Source organism: Pyrgilauda ruficollis, unplaced genomic scaffold (genome assembly GCF_017590135.1).
Source record: "Pyrgilauda ruficollis isolate IOZ18807 unplaced genomic scaffold, ASM1759013v1 scaffold48, whole genome shotgun sequence".
NCBI lineage: Eukaryota > Metazoa > Chordata > Aves > Passeriformes > Passeridae > Pyrgilauda > Pyrgilauda ruficollis.
Window position 1 is genome coordinate 3,539,451 of NW_024526377.1, and position 24,059 is coordinate 3,563,509.

The window sequence follows — 24,059 nt, forward strand, 5'->3', positions numbered from 1 at the left end:
AACCCTGCGGGCTCCTGGCCCCAGCATGAGCCAGTCAGCGACGGGTTGATCGCACCACAGCCAATCAGCGCCCGCTGCTTGCTTCCCTCTCCGCTGCACGCCCCAACCAATCAGAGCCCGCTGCAAAACCCGGTCTGGCCCCCGGGCTCTCCTCCAATCACCGCCCGCGCTGTCGCCGTCGCCCAATCAGCGCCGCCGTTTCCCCGTTCCGGCGGCGGCCGGCAGGGGGCGGGCTGGCGGTGGGGGGCGGTGGCGGCGCGTCACTTCCGGTGCCAGGCGGCCGCCGGAGCGGAGCAAGGCCGGGCCGGGCCGGGCCGGGCCCGGGGCCATGGGTGAGTGAGGGGGGAGAGCGAGCCGGGGAACCGGGGCCGGGCCGGGGGGGGGCGTTTCCCCGTTCCGGCGGCGGCCGGCAGGGGGCGGGCTGGCGGTGGGGGGCGGTGGCGGCGCGTCACTTCCGGTGCCAGGCGGCCGCCGGAGCGGAGCAAGGCCGGGCCGGGCCGGGCCCGGGGCCATGGGTGAGTGAGGGGTGAGAGCGAGCCGGGGAACCGGGACCGGGCCGTGGGTGAGTGAGGGATGGGAGAGAGCGGGGGAACCGGGACCGGGCCGTGGGTGAGTGAGGGATGGGAGAGAGCGGGGGAACCGGGACCGGGCCGTGGGTGAGTGAGGGATGGGAGAGAGCGGGGGAACCGGGACCGGGCCGTGGGTGAGTGAGGGATGGGAGAGAGGGGGAACCGGGACCGGGCCACGGGTGAGTGAGGGGTGCGAGAGAGGGGGAACCGGGCTGGGCCAGGGGTGAGTGAGGGGGAACCGGGCCCGGGGCTATGGGTACGGGTTAGAGACGAGGGAGCTGGGGCTGTCGGTGAATGAGGGCGAAGCAGGGACAGGGTGGAGCGGGGGGGACATGGCCCCGGGACCCGTCCCCATCGCGGTCCCGCTGTGCCGGGCGCTGCGGGCAGACGCGCCGCTGGTACCGGTCGTCCGCCGGGCCTCGGTGGGACCGGGCCGGGGGAGCTCCCCGGTGCCGGCGGCTCGGGGAGCCTTGGCCGCCCGGCTCGGCTCGGTGCTACCGGTGCTCTTCAGGCTCGCGGCTCGGTTTGAGCCCCGCAGCAGCTCGGGGGGCTGGGGATGCCGCCAGCACCGAGGGGCTGAAGGAGACACAGCCCGTGACTGGGCTGGCTTTGCCTCCAGCCTGGGCAGGAATCTTTGAATTTAGACTTTTGGGACCTCTGTGCCGAGGAGGAGCCTCGTGTGCCTCAGCAGTGAGTAGGTGAGGGCTGTGCCTCGGAGTGAGGGTGAGTAACAGCAGCAGGTGTCAGAGCAGGGCCGGACCCTGCCCTGCACTCCCTGGTTGCTCACCCGAGGGGCTGGGGGACCTCCCACCCCCAGAGCCGGGTGCTGTCCCTCTCTGCTCGTGGCCTTTGGGAGCCCTGCTGCCTGTGCAGCACTGAGGGTGTGAAAGGTCTCACTGCTGGGGGGACCCCATGGGACATCATCTCCACCCCCTGCACAGGAGTTTAGGGTTGTGCCCATCCAGCTGCTCCCCACTGCCCAGGCTGTGCTGAAATGTGCTGCACCAGAGCTGGGGATTCAGTTCTTTGCTAGTTTAGAGCCTTAATGTGTGAGCTTAACATCTGGTGATGAACAGATGTGGTGGGTGTCTGGGGCTGCAATCCCCTGTCCAGAGGGAGCTGGAGAAGTCAGAGCAGAGGCCATTGCCTGATGTGGTGGGGCTGAGCCACCACCCCTCTGCCATGTGCTGTGGACAGTACCCAGCTCCTCTGAGGCAGCAGGGACACAGTGGGGCACAGGGGAGGTGCCTGGCACCCAGGTGAGGCGTGGCCCGAGGGACAGCAGGGGAGCACTCACCTGCTGGCATGGAGCCCTGGGCTGGCAGCACTCAGGATTCAGGACATTTCCCCGTTGCTGGAGGGCTCGTGCTGCATCCATTGATTGTTTCTCTGTGGTGTCCATGCTGAGGGTTTGATCTCATAACTATGCTCCTTAAAAGCAAAGTTTAGCTGTGACCCTCAGGATGTTTCAGAGCTTGGGACAGGCAAGGGAAGCCTCCTAGGCACTGAGCTGGGCTGTGATTCAGCACAGAAAGGACATTGACCTGTTGGAGTGAGTCCAGAGGAGGCACCAACCTGATCAGAGGGCTGGAGCACTTCTGCTGTGAGAGAACTGGGGTTGTTCAGCCTGGAGAAGAGAGCCTTCAGGGTGGCATAACTGCCCCTTCCAGTACCTGAATGGGCTACAAGAAAGATGGACAGAAACTATTTACAAGAGCATCAAGTGACAGGACAAGGGGACATGGCTTTACACTGACAGAGGGCAGGGTTAGATGGGATGTTAGGGAGAAGTTCTTCCCTGGGAGGGTGGGGAGGCCCTGGCACAGGTTACCCAGAGAAGTTGTGGCTGCCTCATCCCTGGGAATGTTCCAGACCAAGTTGGACAGGGCTTGGAGCAACCTGGGGTAGTGAAAAGTCTCTTTGCCCGTCGCAGGAGGGTGGTAGGGTCTTTAAGGTCCCTCCCAACCCAATCCATTCTGTGACTATGAATAGGGACAGCCCTGGGGATTGTGCCTGAGCTGCCCATTGAAGGGGGTGTTACCCATGCAGGGGCTCCAGGTGCTCCAGGCAGCGGCAGTGTGTGTCTCCTTCCTGCCTGGGAGCTCTTACTGGACAGAGTAGGCTCTGTGTGGCCATTTTCTGTGTGAAACAGGCTGTTTTGGTTAATATTTTTTTGCAAGTGTGCAGTCAGTGTGTTGTCACACTGCAGACACCAGTAGCGTAGGCCTGGCAGTGTGTGCAGGTAACTCCAACACGTTTGTCTCCAGGTAGGGCCAGGTGAGTCACTGCTGAGAGAAACTGCAGCCACACCTCGCTGGGAAGTGTCAGCACGTGTGTGGGTCACACTCTGTGCACACAGAGGTCCTGCTGTAGGGGCTTATGGCATATTGATAGTGTCAGAAGCAATCAGTGAGAAATAAAACCTTGTCATACAGCCCACCCCTCACCCCTGGTGGGGTTGGGAAGGTGAGCACAGCCTGACTGCAGGCACAGTCCGAGTCAGGGACTCATGTGCTGGGGCAGCAGTGCAGCCTCAAGTGCTGCAGCTGCATTTCCAGGCTCCTGCTGCCAGGGTGTTGGGCTGGAGTGGGGATTTTTCCTGGTGGATGTGGCCTGTGCTGCAGCACTAAAGGGTTAAGCTGAGGTTGGTGTTTATGTAACCAAAGAGGGAACTCCCAGAGATGAGTCCTTGGCTATCTCATGTGTTGATGCATCAGAAGGGCTTGAAGAAAGCCTGGCTTGTTGCTTGCGCCGTAGTTACGCACTGGAACCCTGTGCTTCAGAGTTTCCCTGGCTGCCGGGGGGGCAGCCAGGATGGAATTTGCTTTCCCTGCTGTGTGACTTGGCCTCTGGAAGCCTTTTTTGTCCCTGAGGAGCTGGAGACTGACCACAGCTGGATGTGGGTGGAGGTAAGGTGTGCTGGGCTCCTGTAGGGACTCCCAGGTGCTGGCTGTGCCTTGTTCATGTGCCTGGGGTTCAGCTGATCCCCAGGCTGGGCTGAGGCAGGAGGATCTCCAGTGGGGCAGCTCAGAGGTGTTCCTGTCTCCCAGCTTGTAGAGCTCAGTGATTCCAGACTCCCCTGGGTGCCTTCCAACAGCACGGGGCTGTCCCAGCCCCTTGTGCTGCACCAGTGCCCCAGGATTCTTCCTGCTCCTGTGGGCAGAGAAGCTCTGTGCCTGGTTTTGAGCGAACTTCTCGCTTAGGGAAGAAGTTGAATGAGTCTCCTCTCAGTTCCAAGAACCCTGTGAGTCAGGGCTCTGTTTCGGGAGCAGGCTTCCCTTCCCGGAAGGGCAGCGCAGCGGAACACAGGCTGGACTGACTCATCCAATGGGCTTTTTATATATATATATTTATATATATATATTATTACTTCTAAGATGGACAGAAACTATTTACAAGAGCATCAAGTGACAGGACAAGGGGACATGGCTTTACACTGACAGAGGGCAGGGTTAGATGGGATGTTAGGGAGAAGTTCTTCCCTGGGAGGGTGGGGAGGCCCTGGCACAGGTACTTCTCTTGGAGAACCGTTCAACTCCCAGAGCCTTCAGTAACAGTTAACATTCCTGCAGAGGGAATCTCCCCTGTGCTGTGCAGAGGGAGAGGAGTGGAGCTCACCTTGATGCCCCCACTCCTCCTCCCCACATGCCCATGTGAGATGATGAGCAAGGAGCCAGGGAAGGGCTGAGGCTTCCCCTGTGCATTCCACATTATCTTTAGGGATGAGTTTGTTCCTGGCTGATGTCGGGAAGGCTGAGCTGGCTGCAGGAGAAGAGGCAGACAGGATGGGCCTGGTTTGGCACTGAAGAACAAAACAAAAGTCCTGTAACTGAAGGACACTATGTCCAGAAAGTAACTTTCACCTGATTAAGAGTCATTTAAATATTAAAATGCACATCAGCTTAATGAAGTACATGCTCTACCTATGACTCTCAATTTCCCCCCCTAGATCATGCTGAGTGTGGTGTGGGAGGAAGAGGATAAGGATGGGCTGTGGATGAGGAGGGCAGAAATGTCACCTTTTAAGGAGGAAGAAAAGCTAAAAAGCCCTTGGAGACACTTGATGAGTGACTCTCCTCTTCCTGCTCCCAGGGTGGGATAGTGTTTTCTTGGTCCTCGAGGTCTCTGGATGTGCTCCTGGTCTCTGAGGACCAGCTGAGACACAAGGGGTGTGTTTCTGACCAAATTTCATACACTTAATGCAACAGCCTGCTTTCCTTGGGATCTGCCCCACAAACATTCCCTTTAATCCCCCAGCCAGCGACTCCTCCGCAGGCCTGCCCGATCCAAGCTCCGCCTGTTCTCAGGGAAGCTTTTCCAATGAGAGCCGGGGCTCTGGCCCTGGGCGTGCTGATGACTCGGGTCTGAGCTGTTCCTGGCCGGGTTTGCCCGGAAAGGAGTGAGGCAACACTGGGATCGTTGCTCCTTGCAGTGACACCGACCTGCTGGTGTTCCATGTGGGAAGCTGGGCCGTGCTCCAGCTTTTACCCATTTAATGTTTTGTTCATGGAGGTTTTTAGGTCATGTCCGACACAGCTTCCCATGAGCCAGGCTTAAATGTGACCTTGGATTAACCATCACTGATAAATACTGTCCACTGTGGTATTTAGGTGGGAAGAGGTGCAGCCTGATTCTACTCATGTGATTCTATTTTTTAGCTTTATTTTTGCAAACATAAAGGCTCACAGAGAGGGACAAAAACCTGTGGAGCAGCGCTGCAGCTTTTGGCTTCAGGAGGCAATACTGGGCAGGAGTGCTGCTGCAGAGTGGCAGAATGTTTCCATCTCTGGGCTCCAGAGGCAGGTCCCTGGAATGGTGTGAGCTCCTTGAAGGAGCTTCTTCTCAGCAGTCCTGAACTTCCAGCAGGTGCTGTGGGGCTCTGTCACCTGCTGCTGGTTCCCAGCCCATCCACTGCCTTACTCACCACGATGAGCTCATCACAGCACTTTGGGGTTCCCAGTCCTCACACAAGAAGTGCAACCACCACTGAGCTTGTGTTGTGCCCTGGGGGCAAGACAAGCCCCCCAAAAGTGCAGTGGGGGCTGGACCAACTGCTCTGGAGCCCTGAGTGGTTTCTGTGCTCCTGAGTAATTCTGCTCATGCCCCAAAGGTACCTTTTCCAGCTCTGAGCCGTGGCTGCTGGACTGCAGGATCTGCTTGTTCCTTATTCTGGGATGAAAAGGACTTTCCTCATCTCATGTTTTCCATTGTTGTTACACCGGGCACTGAAACGTGCAGTAATTCAGGAATTAAACAATTCCCTTAAGCTACATAATTAAAAGGCATTACATTTAGGTCCTCAAATTAATTGATTCATAATTCTATTAAAGCCCTAGCTAGTACACTGAGAGGCTTTGGACTGGCTTCCAAGTGAGATGTTTGATATATCCTGTGTGTCACATCAAAATTAAGTATAAATTTCTGTGCTGGACTTGTAACTTTGTCTGTGTGAGGGACCATTTTTGTTTCAGTGGCAGGACAGGGGAGGAGGGTGGTTTGATTCAGCTTGGATTTGGGGAAAAGGGATGCATCTGTCCACAAACAGGTGGGACCTTCCAGTTCTTAAGACTGAAAAGAATCATTTTAACATCAGCAGGATCAGTTTTGAGAGAGAGAGTTTCTTACATTGCTGCAAGGAACCAGGACAAACCCATGTTTAAAACACTCCATCCCAGGGACAGTGATATCAGATACTGATCTGACCTGAACTCTGTTAACTCCTAGCTTGATAGAAAGCTGCTGGTGGTGGCAAGGAGTCTCCTGGTGCTCAGTCAGGTGTGTTTGAGATGCTGTTAAGCCCAGGCAGGTGCTGCATGGCAGGGTGTCCAGTGGAGCCTGTGTTTGTCCCTGTTCCAAATGCCTGCCCTGCATCACTTTGGAGATGGGTGGCATAAGAGTTTGTCCAGCAGTGCAGGAACTGAACTTCCAGAGCCCTTTTATTCTCACCAGGAACTTCAATCCTTTACCAAGCCCAAACAAACAGAGATGTTTGGAGCTGTAAAGGTCCAGTGCATCCTGTGTTGTCATGATCAGAATAATCCAGAGCCACAGCATCAAGTGTATCTCATTTCACATTACAGAGTCCTCGACCTTTTGCCCATCCAGCCTTCTCCAGGGTGATGACTCCTGCCTCCTGAGACGTTGGAAAACCTAGTTTGGAAGAAGAGTAACGATACAGTTGATGCTGAACTACGTGAGTCCTCAGGTTGTTCTGATTACAGTAGCACCATTTACACCAGCAAGCCAAATTGCACCATGGATTATCTCAGAGCTCCTGTGCAGGGGGTTTCTCCAGTGGAAGTGTTACTGACATTTCCAGCTGAGGTAGTGATGTACAAGGAGAGGAGGAGTTTGTCAGGCTGTTGGGTCAGGGATGCAGACTGAACAGAGCAAGGAGCACGTGGGGGTCAGACCTGTGTGCTGTTCAGCTCACTGGGATGGTGACACAGCTCTGTGGAGGTGTGAAGGTGCTGGAGTCAGGAGTGCAGGAGTGCAAAGTCTGCTGCAGGGCTCCTCCCTTTATCTCCTGGCTGTTGCTGGTGCTGGACAGGTGCTGCTGGATGAATCAATGCAGTGAGATCAGCCTGTGTCCACAGAGAGGGCGGGACTGCCAGAGGGTGAACTTCACTCACAGGGAGGTGATTTATCAATCTCTTACATGGTGAAACACCTGGGATCTTCTAAAACAAATATGTACAACCCAGAAAATATTTTTCCCTGTCTGTTATCATAACTTCTTAGGGAAGAGTTCCTGGGATTGGGTTTGGGTAAGGAAATGGAGCTGTGCTTGGTTCCTCTTCTCACCTCCTCCCCCCAAAGTATCTTTAAAAAGTGAGAGCACAGACATTGAATGTGTAGATGTTTGCAAAAGTCTTTGAAGCCATTTTCTAAAATCTGGAGATGAAGAGGAGCTGTACTGGGAGCAGAGCTTCCCTTGGCTGGAGCTGATGCATGTGGAGAGCTCACACCACACCTAGCAGCTCACCTGAGAGATGCTTTTCCATCTAAACTGAAGCAAAACTTTTCTTTAGTTTTAGTCATAAGCCTTGAATTTATTTGGCCCTTTAGGTCTTGGCTGTGCAAATTCTCTTTAGATTTCTCAGCAGCAGAAAATGGACAGTGGAAATCAGACTTTCTGCAGTACCTGAGTAAGGAGGAGGTAGTTGAGTTTCAGTTGCTGGTGCTGAATAGTGCTGATGTGTCGACCTTGAATAAATTCCTAGATGCAAACCATGAGATTCACATCTAATAGATCAAATGGGGTTTTGCCAGTAATGGTTGTGCAGGAAAACACACATATTGTCACCAGTATTGCCTTTCACTGGAATTCCACTGGGGCATTTAACAGTGTGTTAGTTCTAAACACAGCATTGATTCCTACACGTGGGGCCTGAGGTAGCAGGGTTTTATATGCTGGAGTCCAAATTCCAGCTCCACTGGATGTAGGTAGATGGAGATGTAATAAGGTCAGAGTCTAATGCAGTACAGAGAGAGGGGACTTTTTTCAAGGCTAAAAATACATTTTTGAAAAAAACATTGTGAACTGAACTGAATCTCACAATAACTATTGTGCTTGTTTTCTATGCCCTTGTTGGGAAAGGTGAAAGACACTAATTTTTGTGGTCAGTTTTGTGCATTCTTGGCTGTTTGAGGAACAGACTCGAGCCTCTGAGGGACTCAGTGGGTGGCTGTGATGCCTCATGTGGATCCTCTGTGGAGGAACCCCCAAAAGGCTGCAGCAGCAGCAGACACCCATACACAGGACTAACTTGGGCATCTTCTTTCAGAGCTCTTAGAATATGTTAATTTGCAAACTTGTTTTTGCTGTAAAACAAGCTTTAATTATCTTGACTTGTTCCCACTATGTCTCTCAAACAACTGTTGTAGGAAATGTTGCCCTGAATAACGAGGCTGATTTATGCCTTGAGAACTGCTCTGAGCCTGCAGCCCACCCCTGGTCTGTCAGCAGGGAGCCAGGGCTGTGAGTAGACACACAAGTAGGCAGAGCCACCAGTGCATCTGTAGGTGAGAGCCTTCCAGCAGAAATCAGGGATAACAAGAGAAAATAACTCAGTGGCTCATCAGATGTGATCTCTCTTCTCTTTCAAGAGCCGAGGATGAAGCGGCGAGCATCGGACAGAGGAGCTGGGGAAACATCCGCGAAGGCAAAGGCTCTGTGTGCGGGGATTTCCGGGAATAACGCCAAGAGAGCAGGGCCTTTCATCCTGGGTAAGCAGGGACGGGCTCTGCACTTGCCAGGGAGGCTGCTGGTGGCAAAACTGAAAGCAAAAGGCACTTTGGAGTGAGGGGAAGCAGGTGTGTAACTCAGTGTCTTACCTGAGAGCGCAGGTCACTGGGTGTGCAGGGCAGCAGCCTGGGAGCTCCTGCAGCTGGCCAAGCTGAGGAGGTGTGGGATGCCAGTGCAGCAAGGCAGGCAGGGCTTGGGAGAGAAATACGAGAGCTTGATTTTACCCCCTTGGGGGGTTTTTTTGGGTTTGTTTTGTTTTGTTGAACTCTGTTCTTTGACTTTGTAAAATACCAAATTCATTGGGGGGTTTTTTCATCAGAGCTGTGTTCGACCCTGCTGACCTGGAATGTGTTGTCACATCAGCATGGGGGCAACTTAACAATTCACTAGTACTCAAAGTGGTATGTACCAAGGCAAGGCCACTCTGCCAGTTCTGGACAGTTACTAGAATAGTTGTTGGTTCAGAACTGTCAAAAATCATAGACTTCACATTGGAAACCAATGGAAAATCAGTTGGAGCTGACTTATTTAAAGTGAGGAGTGGAGACTGTATGCTAACTTGAAATCTGGGCTAATTTGGACACCCCTGAGCCATCCCTGCAGAGGTGGCAGCTGTGTTCCCAGGTGTGGCAGTAACAGTTGCCATGGGTGTTGCTGTGAATGTAAGAGCTGTGTGGTTCAGGCATGCAGAAATTTGGATTTCTGCAAACAGCTGGACCATGTGTGGGCTTTGATAAATTTTTTTCCAGAGAAAAATGAAACATTATCCCAAAAGGTTTCAGAGTTCAAGACCTTTTTTTTTTTTTGGCTTTAGATTTGTGAAAATGCACTCAAGCTCCTGCAGAAAAGGGAACTTGGTGCAAGCAAACATAGCTAGTGACAGCTGATGTAACCTTGGTTAGTCACTGCTGCTGGAGGGAAAACAAGTCTGTTTCTGCTTTGTGCTGTAGGTCCACGTTTAGGTAACTCCCCTGTGCCAAGTATTGTTCAGTGTTTGGCAAGAAAGGACGGGACAGATGACTTTTATCAGCTGAAGGTAAGCAAACTGCAGGCTCCCAGACCTTCAGGGCTCTCCAACTCCTGTGCAGAAGCACTTGGGCACTGAGTGAGTGGTGTGGGCTGAACCAGTGGGACAGGGCTGCTGCAGCTCCCCCTTGGCAGGGCCAGATCCTTGTCCAGATCAGCCCTGAGATGAGACCTCTGCTGCTCTCTCAGAGCCCTTGGATCTGTACCTGAATGGGACAGCTCCAGGAGGGTAAAAGCACCTGGGATATTTGCAAACAGCCACCTTTCCATGTTAATGAAGCTGCTGCTGTGAATTCTGCATGGGTGGTGCTGAGTTCAGACAGGCCTGTGGCAAGGACACAACCATCAGAGCACTTCCACAGCTGTAAACACATGGGAATGCCAAAAATGAGAGAGGGCTGGGGGCATTTGTGTGCCTCTGGGAACTGTAAAGGCATTTTCCCTTTTCCTGAAGATTCTCACCTTAGAAGAAAGAGGTGATAAAGGAATAGAAACCCAGGAGGAGCGACAGGGCAAGATGCTGCTGCACACGGAGTATTCTCTTCTTTCCCTGCTCCACAACCAGGAAGGAGTGGTCCATCATCACGGGCTCTTCCAGGTACACTTGAGCACCATCCAGGCTGGGGCAATGCCAGGGATTGCTGGTGGATTGAGCTGCTTTTGTTTAATGTACAGTTCGTGCTGACCCTGCTCTTGTGTGTCCACATTGCAGCACTCTGAGGTTAACCACCTCAGAGCTGCTTCAGACAGGAGCTCTGGAGAGTACAGTAGGATTTTGGGAAATGTGAGAACATTCACAGATGGGACAGAACAACAGCTATTTCACTGGCAAAATAATTAGCACCTTTTAGAATTAAATTTGTGCTTTTGGTCTCTGTACCGTTTATAACTTGTCAGAGGGGACAAATAGCCAAGGAACTGTTTCAGCAAGTTAAACCAGTCACTGTGCTGGTCAGTTTTTGTGTGAGTGGATTGTGTTGCTGTTGGTGCCTTTAGGGCTGTTCACTGATGTGAGGGGCTGATAGCAATTACTGCTTTGGGTGTTGGTATTGCCTGACTTGCTGGTTACGTTTTGCCAACACACTTCTCACTTGAGACCATCTGTACTAAATCTTAGATAAGCCAAATGTCCAGCTCAGCTGTGTCTTGTTTACTGTCATGGAAGAACTGCTAATTGTGCCTTGAGATTTCTGTTCTTATGAACAGTGTGCTGGATCCCTCTGTTCCCAGAGGCTGCTCCATTGCAGAGCTGTCCTGGGTTCAGCTTAAGGTGTCTGTGTGCATAAAGAGCATTAGTGCTGATGTGCACAGAGCAGAGACTTCCTCTGCCTTCTGCACTCCTCCTGCTCCTTGGAAAAGTTCTTCCCAGTGAGGGTGGGGAGGCTCTGGCACAGGCTGCCCAGAGAAGCTGTTGCTGCCCCATCCCTGGAAGTGTTCAAGGTTAGATTGGACAGGGCTTGGAGCAATCTGGAATAGTGGAAGGTGTCCCTGTCCATGGCAGGGCATGGAATGAGATGAAACTTAAAGTTCCCTCCAACCCAAACCAGCCTGGGATTCATTGAGTAGAGCTCCTGTATCTTTTTGAAATCCTGCTTTGGGACAAAGACCAAGCACTGTGATTGCATTTGCTCATTTTGAGATCACCCCCTAGTTATTCAATTATTTATTCTGCCAGGCTCTGTGCATGTGTCCTGGAGCTTCCCTGAGGGGTTGCTGCTGTGTTTGCCTCCCCACAGGACCGAGCTTGTGAGATCATAGAAGATCTGGAAGCCAACAGGATGGTCAGAAAGATGAAGAAGCGCATTTGCCTGGTGTTGGACTGTCTCTGTGCTCACGATTTCAGTGACAAAACAGCAGATCTGATCAATCTGCAGCATTATGTCATTAAGGAGAAGAGACTCAGCGAGCGGGAGACCGTGGTGATATTTTATGACGTGGTACGAGTGGTAGAAGCATTACACAAGGTGAGAGCTTGCAAAGAGAGCTCTCTTCCAGTGCTGGCAGGCAGAGTTTTCCCACATTACAGTAGTAGAAGCTTCAAAACTTCTTGGGGCAGGCAGTGGCCGGGTTACAAGGCATGGATGTTAGCAGTGTTCTGCATAAGACCTCGTGCCCCAAGCCCTGAAGTGCATTCCCTTCCCTCCCTGCTCCTCACGTTTCTGGATGATAAAGTGGTGTTTGTGGGCTGTGGAGAGGGGCCAGCTGGGCTGAGGGCAGGGCAGGTCAACCACAGTGTGGGCAGCAGAGGAGAGCAGAGCCTGATCAAACACAGGACACAAAAACTGTTTCCTTGCGAAGCAAAATAAATCACAGTTGATTGTGTGAATTTGATTGAAGTTGATTGAATTGATGAATTCATTATTGAATTGATGAATTCAAATTGATGAATTTGAGTAAAGTTGATTGAATTGATGGGAGATCAGAACCTCAAGCTACAAATTTTGAGATCAATGAACTAGAAACTGTTGTAATAAAAATGGATTCTGCTGATGTTTGACTCGTTCCCCTGTGACACAGGACATGTGACACAGGGCAGTGCAGCGTGGGTCTGGTAAAGGGATGCTCATCAGATTGCTCTAACCAAGCCTGGACACTTCAGCTTCAGATCTCTTGGATACACTAAGTCTGTCTTTGTGTTCAGAGTAGCAAATTTGTTTGTTCTGTCCTGATCACATTCAAAAGCGAAGGGCACAAAGTACTCAGGGTGAAACCTGGCCTGAAACCTTGACCTGGGTTATTTCAGAGTGTGCAGATGCCATGATTTCTTTTTAGTGCTCTTGTGCAAGTATGGAATTTGTGCTTCTACAACAAATAGGCTTTTGCTCACGTAATACTCCTATATTTTTTACAGAAAAATATTGTGCACAGAGACTTGAAACTAGGAAACATGGTGCTAAACAAAAGGTAAGTGTGCTGGAGAGCTGCTGGCCTGGCAGTAGTCTTGTTTCTTCCTTGAAGCAGATTTCTAATGCAAACACAGCCAGAGGCAGCACTTGTTGCGTGCTCTTGTGCAGCAGGGTGAGGAAAAGGGAAGCAGGCTGTGCAAAACCATAAATCCAGCTCAAAGTTGTATAAATTAATCTCCAAAAATGAATTTAGCCCCACCTAAGTGGTTCACTTTTCCCACCCAGCTTTGTGGCCCCTTGTCAGGACTTCTTTTTGGATTCTAACTGCCTAAAGCTCAATTTTATAGTAATTTAGTAACCTGCAAAAGGATTATTGATTTTATATATATTAAAAAGAAGCAGAAAACCATGGTGGTTGGTTCTGTTCCCATCATTCACCCTCCATCATGCTAAAGGCATTCCCAGCCCTGCTGGCTGTTCTACAATCACAGCAGTGTTAGATCTGACTGCTGCCCCGCTGTGTTTTTGCTAGCAGTGAAATATTGACTTATCTAAACAAAAGCACTTCTGTCCAATGTGCATTTGTGTATGAAATGGCTCCCTTGTTCCACTGCTGGTTTGACAGGAGCCTCTGGAGCCTGGCAGGTGCTGGATGCTGGTGCAGACCCAGAGGGACCAGCCCAGAGAGGGGCAGGAGCTCAGCAGGACCTCAGGGCAGGGGGGGTGGCCTGGCTCTGCTTGGTGGCTCTTGGAGCTGCTCAGTGCCTTGGGGTCTGTGTTCCTTAGCTGGCAGCCTAGTTCAGCTCAGATCCTCTGCTCTCTCCTCCAGGATTACATTACTGACTAAATATTTTGCACTTACTTGAAGAATGAGTGGAATTCATCCTTTTCACACTGTCTGGGCTTCTGTGAAATGAATAAAAAGCAGGAAGGCTGGAGTTCTGCAGGCTTTGAGTCTACAAAGCTTGCAGGTTTGCTGGGCTCACAGCTTGCTGCTTTCTCCTCCCTAACACTGAGAGGAAATGGGTTTTATCTACAGAAGTTGAACTTCTTGGTTCCCCACACACACACACACACACAGCTGCTGCTGCTTCTCAGGGCCACCTCTAAGTTGTTTCAAGTTGTTTCTGTAGAGCTGCTTTAAGATAAATCTCTTCTGCTTGCTGCTTTGATTCTCCTCCTTGCTGGAGGAGGCAGACAAAGGTTGGTGCTTTAAAGGATCCATGCAGAACTTCTCTTCTTTTCTGGGCACTGAGTGCAGGGGAGCACCCCACCAATGGAGCTACACCCAGGGCCCCACTAGCAGTATTTGAAGCTTTGAACACACTTGCCAGAGTCACTCTTTGTGTTACATGTCTCCTTTTGCTTTTTTCTCAGCGTTGGTGAGGGAGAGCTGCAGCAGTGAGTCACAGGGAAGGGTGGGAGAGGCGTAAGAGCCATCTCCATGGAGAGGAGCAGCCCGTGGGGCTGAGCAGAACCCTTTGTTCTGCTCCAGCCGTGCTCACAAAGAGCCAGGGCCCTCCTCAGGGCAGGGAAGGAAGGTAACAAGGTGGTACTGCAAGGGCCTGGCAGGCACATCCCACCTGGGGCTGCCTCAGACCTCCTTCCCCACAGCAATTAAATCCTCTCAGGTTTCCTCATAAGCCAGTGCAGGAGGAGTTGGGTGATTACAGATTAGATCCAATTTCAGGGACTAAATAGAACCAAGCAACCCTGAACATTTTAGTGTCCTATAGAACACTTAGTCTTTTAAACCCTTAACAAATCCTGCAGCTTGTTATTCAGCCAGGGAAGTCTCCTGACAGTTGAAGCTAACACTTCTTAAACACAAGTCTGTCTGTTTTAATAACCAGCTCTCCATGGCCAACCCACACTTGGTTCTATTTCATTTGTCTGTGAGACTGGCTAGAAATGTTTCTTTGTTATTGTGACTGACTTAATCCATTCTCTCAGGTTCTAGTTGTAAAATACTTTTCAAGAAATCTTCCAGACAGTGTTTTTGTACTCACAGCTTTACATTGTAAGTTAAAATCCAAATTATCTGAATGACAGGGAAGATTAATGGAATAATAGTTTTGTAATTAGCTCACTTGCACTGGAAAAAATTGTTAATGGGAGCTGGCAGTACCATAGGGAAGTAGGGGTGAGCTAAAAAAGGAATTTTGTGTACCTGCAGCTCTCCCTTTTCTCTGTAAGGTTTTTGGGTGTTGATCAGGCTTTGTGCTGTGCACGCCTGTGTGTGGAGAGCAGTCCTGTGGATCAGATGGAACTGCCACCAGGCTCCTGTGTGGGACTCTGGAGTGACACAGGTGTGGTTGTGCTGAGCCTGATCACAACTCCTGCAGCTCCTCTGTGTAAACACACAGTGCTCAGGGGCCAGGCACAGGGCAGCTTCCACAGGGCATTTTCCCTCAGCTCCCAGAAAATGCTGTGTGGAGAAGATGGCAGCTGGGAAGTGCAGGGCACAATCAGCAGCTGAAATAAACCTCAGCTTTGTTCACACTCATGCCTTCCAGTGGTCAGGCAGCACCTGGGGCAGATCCAGTGCTGCAGGCTGGGGTGCTCCTGGGAGATCAGCCAAGGCTGCAAGATGAGCAAGGTACACCCTGTGCTTACAGCCACGCTGACACAGGCCACCCAGACATTGTCCCAGAGCCTTTTACTGCCCCTGTGAGTGCCTTGCAAGCCTTGCTGGCAGGCATGGAATCCCCCCTTTTGGGACAGAGTTCATTTTACTGCTCTGTGTGTCTTCTCCCAGCACTTCAAACCCCCCAGAAAGCCCCACAGGCACAGTCCCTGTTCTGGAGTCATCTTGCTGTCTGTGCTGCATGGCCTGTGTTCCCTGACACCTTGTGCTTCTCCCCAGGACTCACAGGATCACCATCACCAACTTCTGCCTGGGGAAGCACCTGGTGAGCGAGGATGACCTGCTGAAGGACCAGCGTGGCAGCCCTGCCTACATCAGCCCAGACGTGCTCAGTGGTAGGAATTCCCCTCGACACTCATTTCACTCATTTGTGCCTCCTGACAATAAATAAAACCACCTGTTGTGTTCCCATATGCACCTTCATGAGAGCCTCTTAATTAAGGTCCAGTTAGGAGACTTGGTCTGGTTTTCCAGCTGGGAAAGTTGGAGGGGAGGAGTGAGCCTTTTTTCTTAAGGCTTGTCTAAACTTCAAAGCTGCTTCAAATCTGGCTGTTCCCAAATGAGTCTGACTGCAGACAACATGTTCTGTTTCCAGTGTCAGAATTCAGTTCCTGAGGCTTTCTTTAAGCTGCAGGTAAAACCCTGGGCCCGAGGGGCAGCCAGTCCAGATCCCAGCAGGATGTCAGTGCATTCCAGCTGTGCACTAAGGGCACCAGTTCCTCCAGCTGCTGCTCACTTCCAGGAGGGAACTAGTGACCCTTTGGGCAGCTTCTGGACCAACTGAGAGGAGTTACTTAAAATTAAAGGAATGATGACAGCAGGCCAAAGCAGTCTGGGCTGGATCCCCCCCTCCAGCAGCCTGGCCTGTGCCTTGTCTCCAGCAGAGGCTTTGAGCAGAGTCTGGCTCTAGCACGGAGCAGCTTTCCCTGGTGTCCTCCTGCCTTTAACTGTTCCCAGTGCATGGGACCATCAGGAACAGCTGTGCTTTCTTTCCAGTTGCTTCAGGAGGTTTCTCTCCATGAGCTCTTATTCCTGCTCTGTTCATAAATCTTTGGGACCAGATGGGATCCACCCCAGGGTGATGAGGGAGCTGGCAGATGAGCTTGCCAAGCCGCCCGCCATCATTTACCAGCAGTCCTGGCTCACTGGGGAAGTTCCAGATGACTGGAAGCTGCCCAATGTGACACAGAAAGGGTGGGAAGGAGGATCCTGGTAATTATAGGTCAGTTAGCCTGACCTCAGTACCTGATAAGGTAATGGAACAGTTTATATTGATTTCATCACCCAGCACTTACAGGATGGCCAGGGTATCAGACCCAGCCAGCAGGGGTTTAGGAAGGGTAGGTCGTGTTTGGGCAACCTGGTCTCCTTTTATGACCAGGTTGGATATTAGGAAAAACTTTTTACAGAAAGGGTGATAAAGCACTGGAATGGTCTGCCTGGGGAGGTGGTGCAGTCACTGCTAGATTCATCCCACAGTCAGAGTGCCTGCTCCATGGGCTCAGCTTTATCCTGTCTGGTCTTCTTTCCTGCATCCTCCTGTCCTCTGCTCCCTGGTCCTTGAATTCACTTCACCTTGCAAGCTGGGTGTCTCTGTGTGAGGCACACTGACCTGGGAGCTCCAACACAGCAGTTCCAACTACCTGATGCCCTTGGTTCACAGCAGGGATATTCCTGCTCCATTGGGAACAGGAGGACACCTGTGTGGAGATGGACAATTTGCTCATTCACAGAGGATGCACCTTGGAAAGAGTTTTGGTGTCATGTTATGGGAAGCCTTAAGTGTTATGGTTAATGCTTAGAAAAAGGGTCCCATGTGAGGGTTACTCAGCACCTCTGATGTGGGAGGTGAGGGGGTTGCCAGGGCTGTGCTTTCCAGGATTTTCAGGCTGTGTGTGCCCTCTCCCTGCAGGCCGGCCATACCGTGGGAAGCCCAGTGACATGTGGGCGCTGGGGGTGGTGCTGTTCACCATGCTCTACGGCCAGTTCCCCTTCTACGACAGCATACCTCAGGAGCTCTTCCGCAAAATCAAGGCTGCCGAGTACACCATCCCCGAGTGAGTACAGCCTGCCCTTCCTGCCTGGCCACGGGGGGCTTACTGGGCCAGCTGCAGCTGGAGGGGCTCCCCTCAGCACCCCAAGGGTCACAGCAGTACTGACAGCAGGCTGTGTGCAGGAAGCAGGAGCAGGGTTGGGAGAGCTCGTGGGAAGGAGCAGAGCAGTGATAGCTCATGTTGCTCCTGGCCTGTGCTCCCAGTATGTCCATCCTGCCACGCTGTGCCCACCCCAGGCTCACCCCTGCTGTCTGTCCCAGGGATGGCCGGGTCTCTGAAAACACTGTGTGCTTGATCCGGAAACTGCTGGTCCTGGACCCGCAGCAGCGGCTGACGGCTTCTGAAGTGCTGGATTCCCTCAGCTCCATCATAGCGTCCTGGTATGTGCACGGGGAGACAGGACACGCTGTCTCTGGCCACAGGCTGTGTTGTTCCAGCTGTGGCTGGCTCACCTCACCAGAGGAGAGTCTGGGAACTGCTGTAAGCCTTTAAATCCCATGTGTCCACCACTGTGTGCTGATGGATACAGCTGGAGAGGCCTGTGCAAGTGCTTATGGCAGCCGTGGCCATCCCAGTGGGATCACCCTGGGGCTGGTTGAGGGTGGCTGAGCCAGTGCCATGCTCTGGATCCCAATGCTGTGCTCTCCTGCAGGCAGTCCATGTCCTCGCTGAGTGGCCCTTTGCAAGTGGTGCCGGACATAGATGACCAAGTGGCTAATCCCGAAAACCCCCAGGAGGTAGGTTTCCCTGCTTTCCACAGAACTGCTTCTCTGTGCTGCTGTGCCAGTCTGTCTGTGATGGCACCCATTGTGTCCTCCAGCTGGGAAGGGGAGGGTGGGGAGGACGCAGCCGAGTCCCTCACGTTGTGCAGCGGAAGGAAAGGCCGATGCTGCTGGGAGCAGGAGGCACATCCAGCTGGCTGAGCTGCCAGGAAGTGAGCTCGGCCCCGGAGCTGATGAGAGCAGCTCGCTCCGCTCCCAGCAGCGCTCACTCCCTCTCACACAGCTGGGAATGCTGGGAGGAGGCAGCAGTGTTGGCTCTGGCTCCCAGTGAGCTCTGCCATGGGAGCAAACATCCTGTTTTCCTGCCGGTATGTTTCATGCTAGAAGTGTCAGCCATGGCCTGGCTGCCCAGGGTCTGTGACCGTGCCGCAGGGACAGGGGTCAGGCAGCTGCAGCCTCAATGCTGCCAGGGTTGGGATGAGCCATGTCAGGACAGAGCTGCTGTGGTGGCCTGAGCTGTGTCCTGGTGGCACTGCTGGCTCACAAGGAGTCCTGCCTGCATCCCCAGCAGCAGGGCCCTTTCCAGGGTTATGACCCCCGTTATCCCGTGGTAGCTCAGGCCCATCAGAGGAGCCGTGGGGCTGCCAGGTGTGGCTCTGACAGGTCGGTCTCTGCAGGTGAAGGTGACGGAGGAGTGCTCCCAGTACGAGTTCGAGAACTACATGAGGCAGCAGCTGCTCTTGGCTGAGGAGAAGAACACCTTGCATGAGGCCAAGAGCTTCCTGCAGAAGCGGCAGTTCGGGAACATCCCGCCGGTGCGGCGCCTGGGCCACGACGCGCAGCCCATGAACCCCTTGGACGCGGCCATCCTGGCCCAGAGGTACCTCCGGAAGTAGCTTCCCATGCCCCAAGAGCACGAGCACCACCCTGCAGCCTGCCCTCACCTCGCCTGCTCCAGCCTACAGCAATACCGGTGTCCCACGATGGGGAATAATGTAGCAATCCCAAGCTCTGTCCAGGGACACGCACTCACACCCGCTCCGGACGGAGAAGACTTTTGGAAAAGCTAGTTTTGGAAGCAGCAACCTCTTGGCATCTTCTGGAATCTGTTTTTTAAAATCGAAGCCTAGATGACTAATCTGCTTTTGATCATGACTGTAATCTACCTCTCTTGTCTTTTTAACCATGCTGTTCTCTGGATCGAGCAAAGCCCGTGGGAAAGGAGGAGACTTCCAAGGGTGAAGCTGCTGGCACAGAGCCGTGGCCGTGCAGCGCGGAGCCGGCCCGTGGCGCCCGCTCCGTGTGGTTTGAATAAGCTTGGATTTATCAGGGTTTCTCGAAAGGCAGAATTTCTTGAAACCTCCCACTTCCCTTCATCTGCATCAAATCTGTTTCTGTCCTTACGTGCCACCTGGTCAGTGTGGCCACCGCTGTGACCGGAGAGCCCGGCCACCGCCTCAGGCAGGAGTTGAGGAGTCCGGGCAGGGATCAGATCCTGTCCCCAGTTCAAAGGTTTTGCAGGACTTGGCCCGCCAGGGCTCCTGCCCCCTCTCCCACCTCTCACTGATTCCTTTAGTTTATAAGGATCTATGATTTAATCTTATTTTTCAGTAGCATATCCCAGGTGCAGTTACAGTTGCATTAATTCTGATTTAGCGTTTCCCCCCTCAGTTGTGGTACAGATGTAATATATGAGTTATAATGTGAAAAGCTTCCCAAAATAATTTGCCTAGAGGTAGGAGGGGCTGGCTGAAGTCTCTACTGTATTTGTTCCCAGCTTTTCTTGCCATCCCAGCCCAAACCTGGGGCTGCCTCTGCCCTCATGCCAAGGCAGGAGAAGGACATCCTGGTTTGTCACCTGGTGCCACTGGAAGAGCTTTGGCCTGTGCTGAGAGCAGGAACGATTGTTTCTGAGCCTCATTTATGAACTGGATGCCTGTCTTGCCAGATGAACTGTTCTCACACAGAGCTCCCAGGGCTCCCAGTGCCCTGGCCAGGGCTCCTGCTCAAGGCAGCACCTTTTTCAGCTGCCTCCTTCCCTGCTCCTGGCTGCTCCCAGCCCTGGCATCGCCCTCCTGCCAGCCCTGTGAGCAGGGAGGGTTGGAGCTGGGGGGGCTGCTCTGCTTTTTGGGGCTGCACTGCTCTCTGGGCCCAGCTCTTGCAGCACAGTGGGCATGGGCAGGGAGTGATTTGCAGATGTTTGTAGCGTGTTGTTGCCTTTTCTTGCCCCGGGCTGGGGAAGGGGACGGGGTCTAAGCTGGGCCACGCCAGCAGTGGCTTTGTGGGGACAGGGGGCTGGACCTGAACCTCCCTGGCCATGTCGGGCATTACGTCCTGCCTGCGCCTCGCCAAGGCCCTGTGGCCAGGCAGGGCCTCGTGAACACTAACACAGACCAGCTCCCTGCACCGCTCCAGCTGAGCCAGTAGCCCCAACTCTTTCGCCTTATTTATTTTGAAGATGGTGGGTCTGTCCTGTGGGCCCATCACCCCCTGTGCCACCAGCAGCAGGGCAGGGATCCCCTGAGCACCCCAGCAGGGCCCTGCTCTCTCCTTCTGGTTCTCTCCTGCCTCACTCCCTGTTTATTTTTACTGTTTTTCCCCAATGTTAAAGCAAAAAGCAATATTCTGGGACTCCCTGAGGCTGTATCACACCAGGATCCTGCAGTGGCAGCACCGGTCAATCCACTTGTGCTAAGGCAAACTGGAAGGGGGTGGTGCAGGGGACATGGGGGGGCCACAGGGCCACGGCGGGACAGAGCCTGTTGTAAGGAAAAAATAGAAAAAGAAAAAAAAAAAGGAAAAAAATTTGTATAAAGACGTTATTTTTGTACTACATCGGAACTACTCCTGCATGTCGGCAATAAAACTTCATACGACAGCCCGGCGACCCCACAGGGAAGGGTGGGAGGGATGGGTGGCATGGGGGATTTTGGGGTACTGATGTGCTCTGGGAGGGGGGCAGGCTCACAGATCAGCGGCCCTGAGTGCCCCATGGGACCCCCAGCCCTGTCCTGGCCCAGGGCCCCGAGTGCCACTGAGCCTGTCCCTCCCGGGCCGGCCTGGAGTGGCCGCTGGGGACAGCGGTGGCATGCGGAGCCTCGTGTCCCCGAGGTCCGGCCCCAGCAGCCCTGGCGTGTCCCACAGCTCGGCTGGTGGAGCTGAGGGGACCACCCTGCCGTGTCCCCCACCTCCGTGGCGCTGGCACCAGCCCCGGCAGCTCCCTCAAACGCACACCGGGGCTGAGCCCCCCAGCCCGGAGGGCTTGCCTTGGCTCCGGCACTGCCAGCCCAGCCTAGGCTGGGCACAGCCAAGCCCGGCCTGGCCGGATGGGCGCTGGACAGGGCTGGGACGGGGCCTGGAGCCGCCTGTGGCCCCGCTCCGGGGCGGTTCCACTGCCGGGCCGAGCGTGGCGTCCCGGGGGAGCGGGACGAGCCCCGGCCCCGCGCCCCGCTCAGCCCCGGCCGGGGCTGCCATTGGCTCCGGCGGGAGCGCTGACCGCCAGCCGCCTCCGAACTATTTCCTGTTGCTGCAGCGTTAATGCTAAACAGACCTTGCTCTCTCTTCCCTCGCTCCAGCCGAAGTGCAGCGGCTCTGCCCCGCCGCCTTCCCGCCCCGGTGAGTACCAGCCCCGGGCACCCCGGGGACCTCGGTCCCGTCCCCGCTCGGGTGCTCTGGCGCTGGGGACGCGGGCCCGGTGGGCGCGGGGACACGGGGGCTGAGGGCACAGGCTCGGTGACACAGCTCGGGCTGCGGGGACGCAGCGTTGAAGATGCGGAGCAGGCGGCTCGGGGACACGGTGTAATGCGGAGTGCACTGAGCAACTCGGGGCTCGGCTCTTGGGGACCCGCAGGGCCCTACAGCCAGCCCGGCCCCCCTGAGCACCCGCCAGCGGCAGGGGATCCCTGGGGTTCCATGGTGGGCTGTGCCCCTCCTGCCCCACCGCAGCCCCTTGCCGGGGCAGGGGCAGGCGCTGGCCGAGCAGCTGCTCCATGGCGAGGGCACCTGCCCCTCCTGGGGACCCTGCTGTCCTTGTTTTGGGGTGTCCCACTAGAGGGGCTGCCCAGCTCCAGGGCGTGCTGCGGCCCCTCAGCTCTGGACCGTTCGGGATGGTTTTGCTGATGTGTCACATTTTCTGCATTTCTTTCCTCATTCCTCCCTCTCTGGAGCCGTTTCTGGGAATGAGCTCGTCCTCTGCCAGGGCCAAATTTTCTCCCGCCCTGCCCTGCCCGGTGTCCTGCCTCCCATCCTTCCCACTGCCCTGCTGCCCATCCTTCCCGCTGTTCTGCCTCTCATCCTGACCGCTGGCCTGTCCTGGTGGCCTTTGCACTGTGCCTGGCCTTGTCCCTGCACTGCAGGGTCCCACGGCAAAGGGCCAAGGTTGGAACTGGGCCAGACCAGTGTGGGGGACAGGGACAGGGACAGGGACGCTGCCCCAGGAGTGTGTGGAGCACACGTGTGTGCCCATGAGCACCGGCAGCCTGGTGCTGGGACTCTGCTCTGCCCCATGACCCATCCCATGGCCGGGCATGGGACACAAACCCTGGCCCGGTGCCACAGATCCGCCTGATGCCGTGGCCAGGAGGAGCCGTATCCGTCCCGGTCCCTCAGGAAAGACGGAGGGCGGCGGGAGTGGGACAGCTCCAGCTCTGCATCCGTGGGGTTCCAGCCCTGGATGGAGCAGCCCAGCCCAGGCACGAACCCCTGCTCAGCTGGAGCTCATCAAGGAGCCCCCGGGCACACCCGGGCACGGCCTTGAGAGGGACAGGGCGCTAGGGGGGGATCCCAGCTCCTGCAGAGCGTTGCTCAGCCCGTGTCCCGCAGATGCCCAGCATGTGCCATCCCTGGAGCCACTGAGAACTGCCAGGCACAAGGATGGAGAGTCGCCGGAGGGACATGGAGCTGCTCAGCAACAGCATGGCCGCGTACGCCCACATCCGAGGTGAGCCAGGACGCGTCCGGGAGGTCACCGCGGGCCCCGGCAGGCGCGGGCAGGTCCCTCACCCCCTCTGTTCCCCCCGCAGCCAACCCCGAGAGCTTCGGGCTCTACTTCGTGCTGGGCGTCTGCTTCGGGCTGGTGCTCACGCTGTGCCTGCTGGTGCTGCGCTTGTCCTGCCGGCCCTCCCCGCGGCCCCCGGCGCGCCCCGGCGACCTCAGCGAGGACGACGACGACGAGGACGAAGAGGACACCGTGGACCGCGCAGCCTCTGAGTCGCTGCTGCCGGTGACCGAGATCCCGCTGGAGAGCCACGGCCCCGGGGACGGGGCGCTGGCCGTGAACGTGTTCGCGTCGGCCGAGGAGCTGGAGCGGGCGCAGCGGCTGGAGGAGCGGGAGCGCATCATCCGCGAGATCTGGCGCAACGGGCAGCCCGACATCCTGGGATCCGGCACCATCGGCACCCTGGGCCGCGTCCACTACTACTGAGCCCGGCAGCTGCCCTGGCACGGTGTCTGCTCCCCCCACGGCTGATCCCACACCGTGCCAGGAGGGACCGGGGGACAGGGGGTCTGCCCCTGAGCTGGCGGAGCTGCCTTGGACTGTCTCTGCAGCACGGAGAGCCAGACCCCGGTGTCACGGCTGGACTCGCCCCCGCCGCTGTGGGACACGATGCACTTTGAGCCATTGGTACGACGGCTGGCACCAGCCGAGCAGCCCCGGGACACGCGGGGACAGGGACAAGGACAGGGCAGCCCTCGCTGCGCCGGGGTTTCACCCGTGGGGCAGGGCCGGGCTGTACGTCCGTGTGAGCCGTGGGCTCCCGCCCCACAAACATGGTGCTGTTGTACACGAACTAGAGCCCAGCGTGGCGGGTCCGGCGTTTTGGGGGCCCTGGACACAGGGACGGTCTCGACTCCCCCCCGAGCCAATTCCCTTCCCGTCCCCACTAAAATTAGCCGGGTCTTTTCCGGCGCCGCCCGCCTTGACCCAACGCCCTGCGGCCGGACCAAG

General features: G+C 55.0%; 2 protein-coding genes across 5 annotated transcripts; both read left to right on the forward strand.

Annotated features, from left to right (window-relative positions):
• Window positions 1-299: 299 nt before the first annotated feature.
• Window positions 300-20,990, forward strand: STK40 (serine/threonine kinase 40). 3 transcript variants are annotated; one of them, XM_041479275.1, is made up of 12 exons: window positions 300-332; window positions 6,650-6,762; window positions 8,679-8,798; window positions 9,768-9,853; window positions 10,298-10,441; window positions 11,580-11,807; window positions 12,695-12,747; window positions 15,556-15,671; window positions 17,249-17,393; window positions 17,651-17,770; window positions 18,043-18,127; window positions 18,790-20,990. In XM_041479275.1, exons 3-12 carry the CDS (start codon window positions 8,687-8,689, stop codon window positions 19,006-19,008), a joined length of 1,308 nt encoding a protein of 435 aa, XP_041335209.1. In that variant the 5' UTR covers window positions 300-332; window positions 6,650-6,762; window positions 8,679-8,686; the 3' UTR covers window positions 19,009-20,990. The 3 variants fall into 3 exon arrangements, with proteins under 3 accessions (XP_041335209.1, XP_041335210.1, XP_041335211.1); XM_041479276.1 differs by lacking the exon at window positions 300-332 and adding an exon at window positions 419-515; XM_041479277.1 differs by lacking the exon at window positions 300-332 and having other exon boundaries at window positions 6,650-6,774.
• A 587-nt stretch (window positions 20,991-21,577) lies between these two features.
• On the forward strand, window positions 21,578-23,906 carry EVA1B (eva-1 homolog B). 2 transcript variants are annotated; one of them, XM_041479290.1, is made up of 3 exons: window positions 21,578-21,727; window positions 22,934-23,051; window positions 23,134-23,906. In XM_041479290.1, the coding sequence occupies exons 2-3, from the start codon at window positions 22,985-22,987 to the stop codon at window positions 23,532-23,534; spliced, it is 468 nt and encodes a 155-aa protein (XP_041335224.1). In that variant the 5' UTR covers window positions 21,578-21,727; window positions 22,934-22,984; the 3' UTR covers window positions 23,535-23,906. The 2 variants fall into 2 exon arrangements, with proteins under 2 accessions (XP_041335224.1, XP_041335225.1); XM_041479291.1 differs by lacking the exon at window positions 21,578-21,727 and having other exon boundaries at window positions 21,764-23,051.
• The last annotated feature ends 153 nt before the right edge of the window (window positions 23,907-24,059 follow it).

Bases quoted from the DNA above. Each gene is read 5' to 3' on its own strand.
- EVA1B (XM_041479290.1), top strand. From the start codon at position 22,985: ATGGAGAGTCGCCGGAGGGACATGGAGCTGCTCAGCAACAGCATGGCC. The intron at 23,052-23,133 runs GTGAGCCAGGAC...TTCCCCCCGCAG, and splicing joins CGCGTACGCCCACATCCGAG to CCAACCCCGAGAGCTTCGGG.
- STK40 (XM_041479275.1), top strand. From the start codon at position 8,687: ATGAAGCGGCGAGCATCGGACAGAGGAGCTGGGGAAACATCCGCGAAG. The intron at 9,854-10,297 runs GTAAGCAAACTG...CTTTTCCTGAAG, and splicing joins ATGACTTTTATCAGCTGAAG to ATTCTCACCTTAGAAGAAAG. The intron at 10,442-11,579 runs GTACACTTGAGC...GCCTCCCCACAG, and splicing joins ATCATCACGGGCTCTTCCAG to GACCGAGCTTGTGAGATCAT.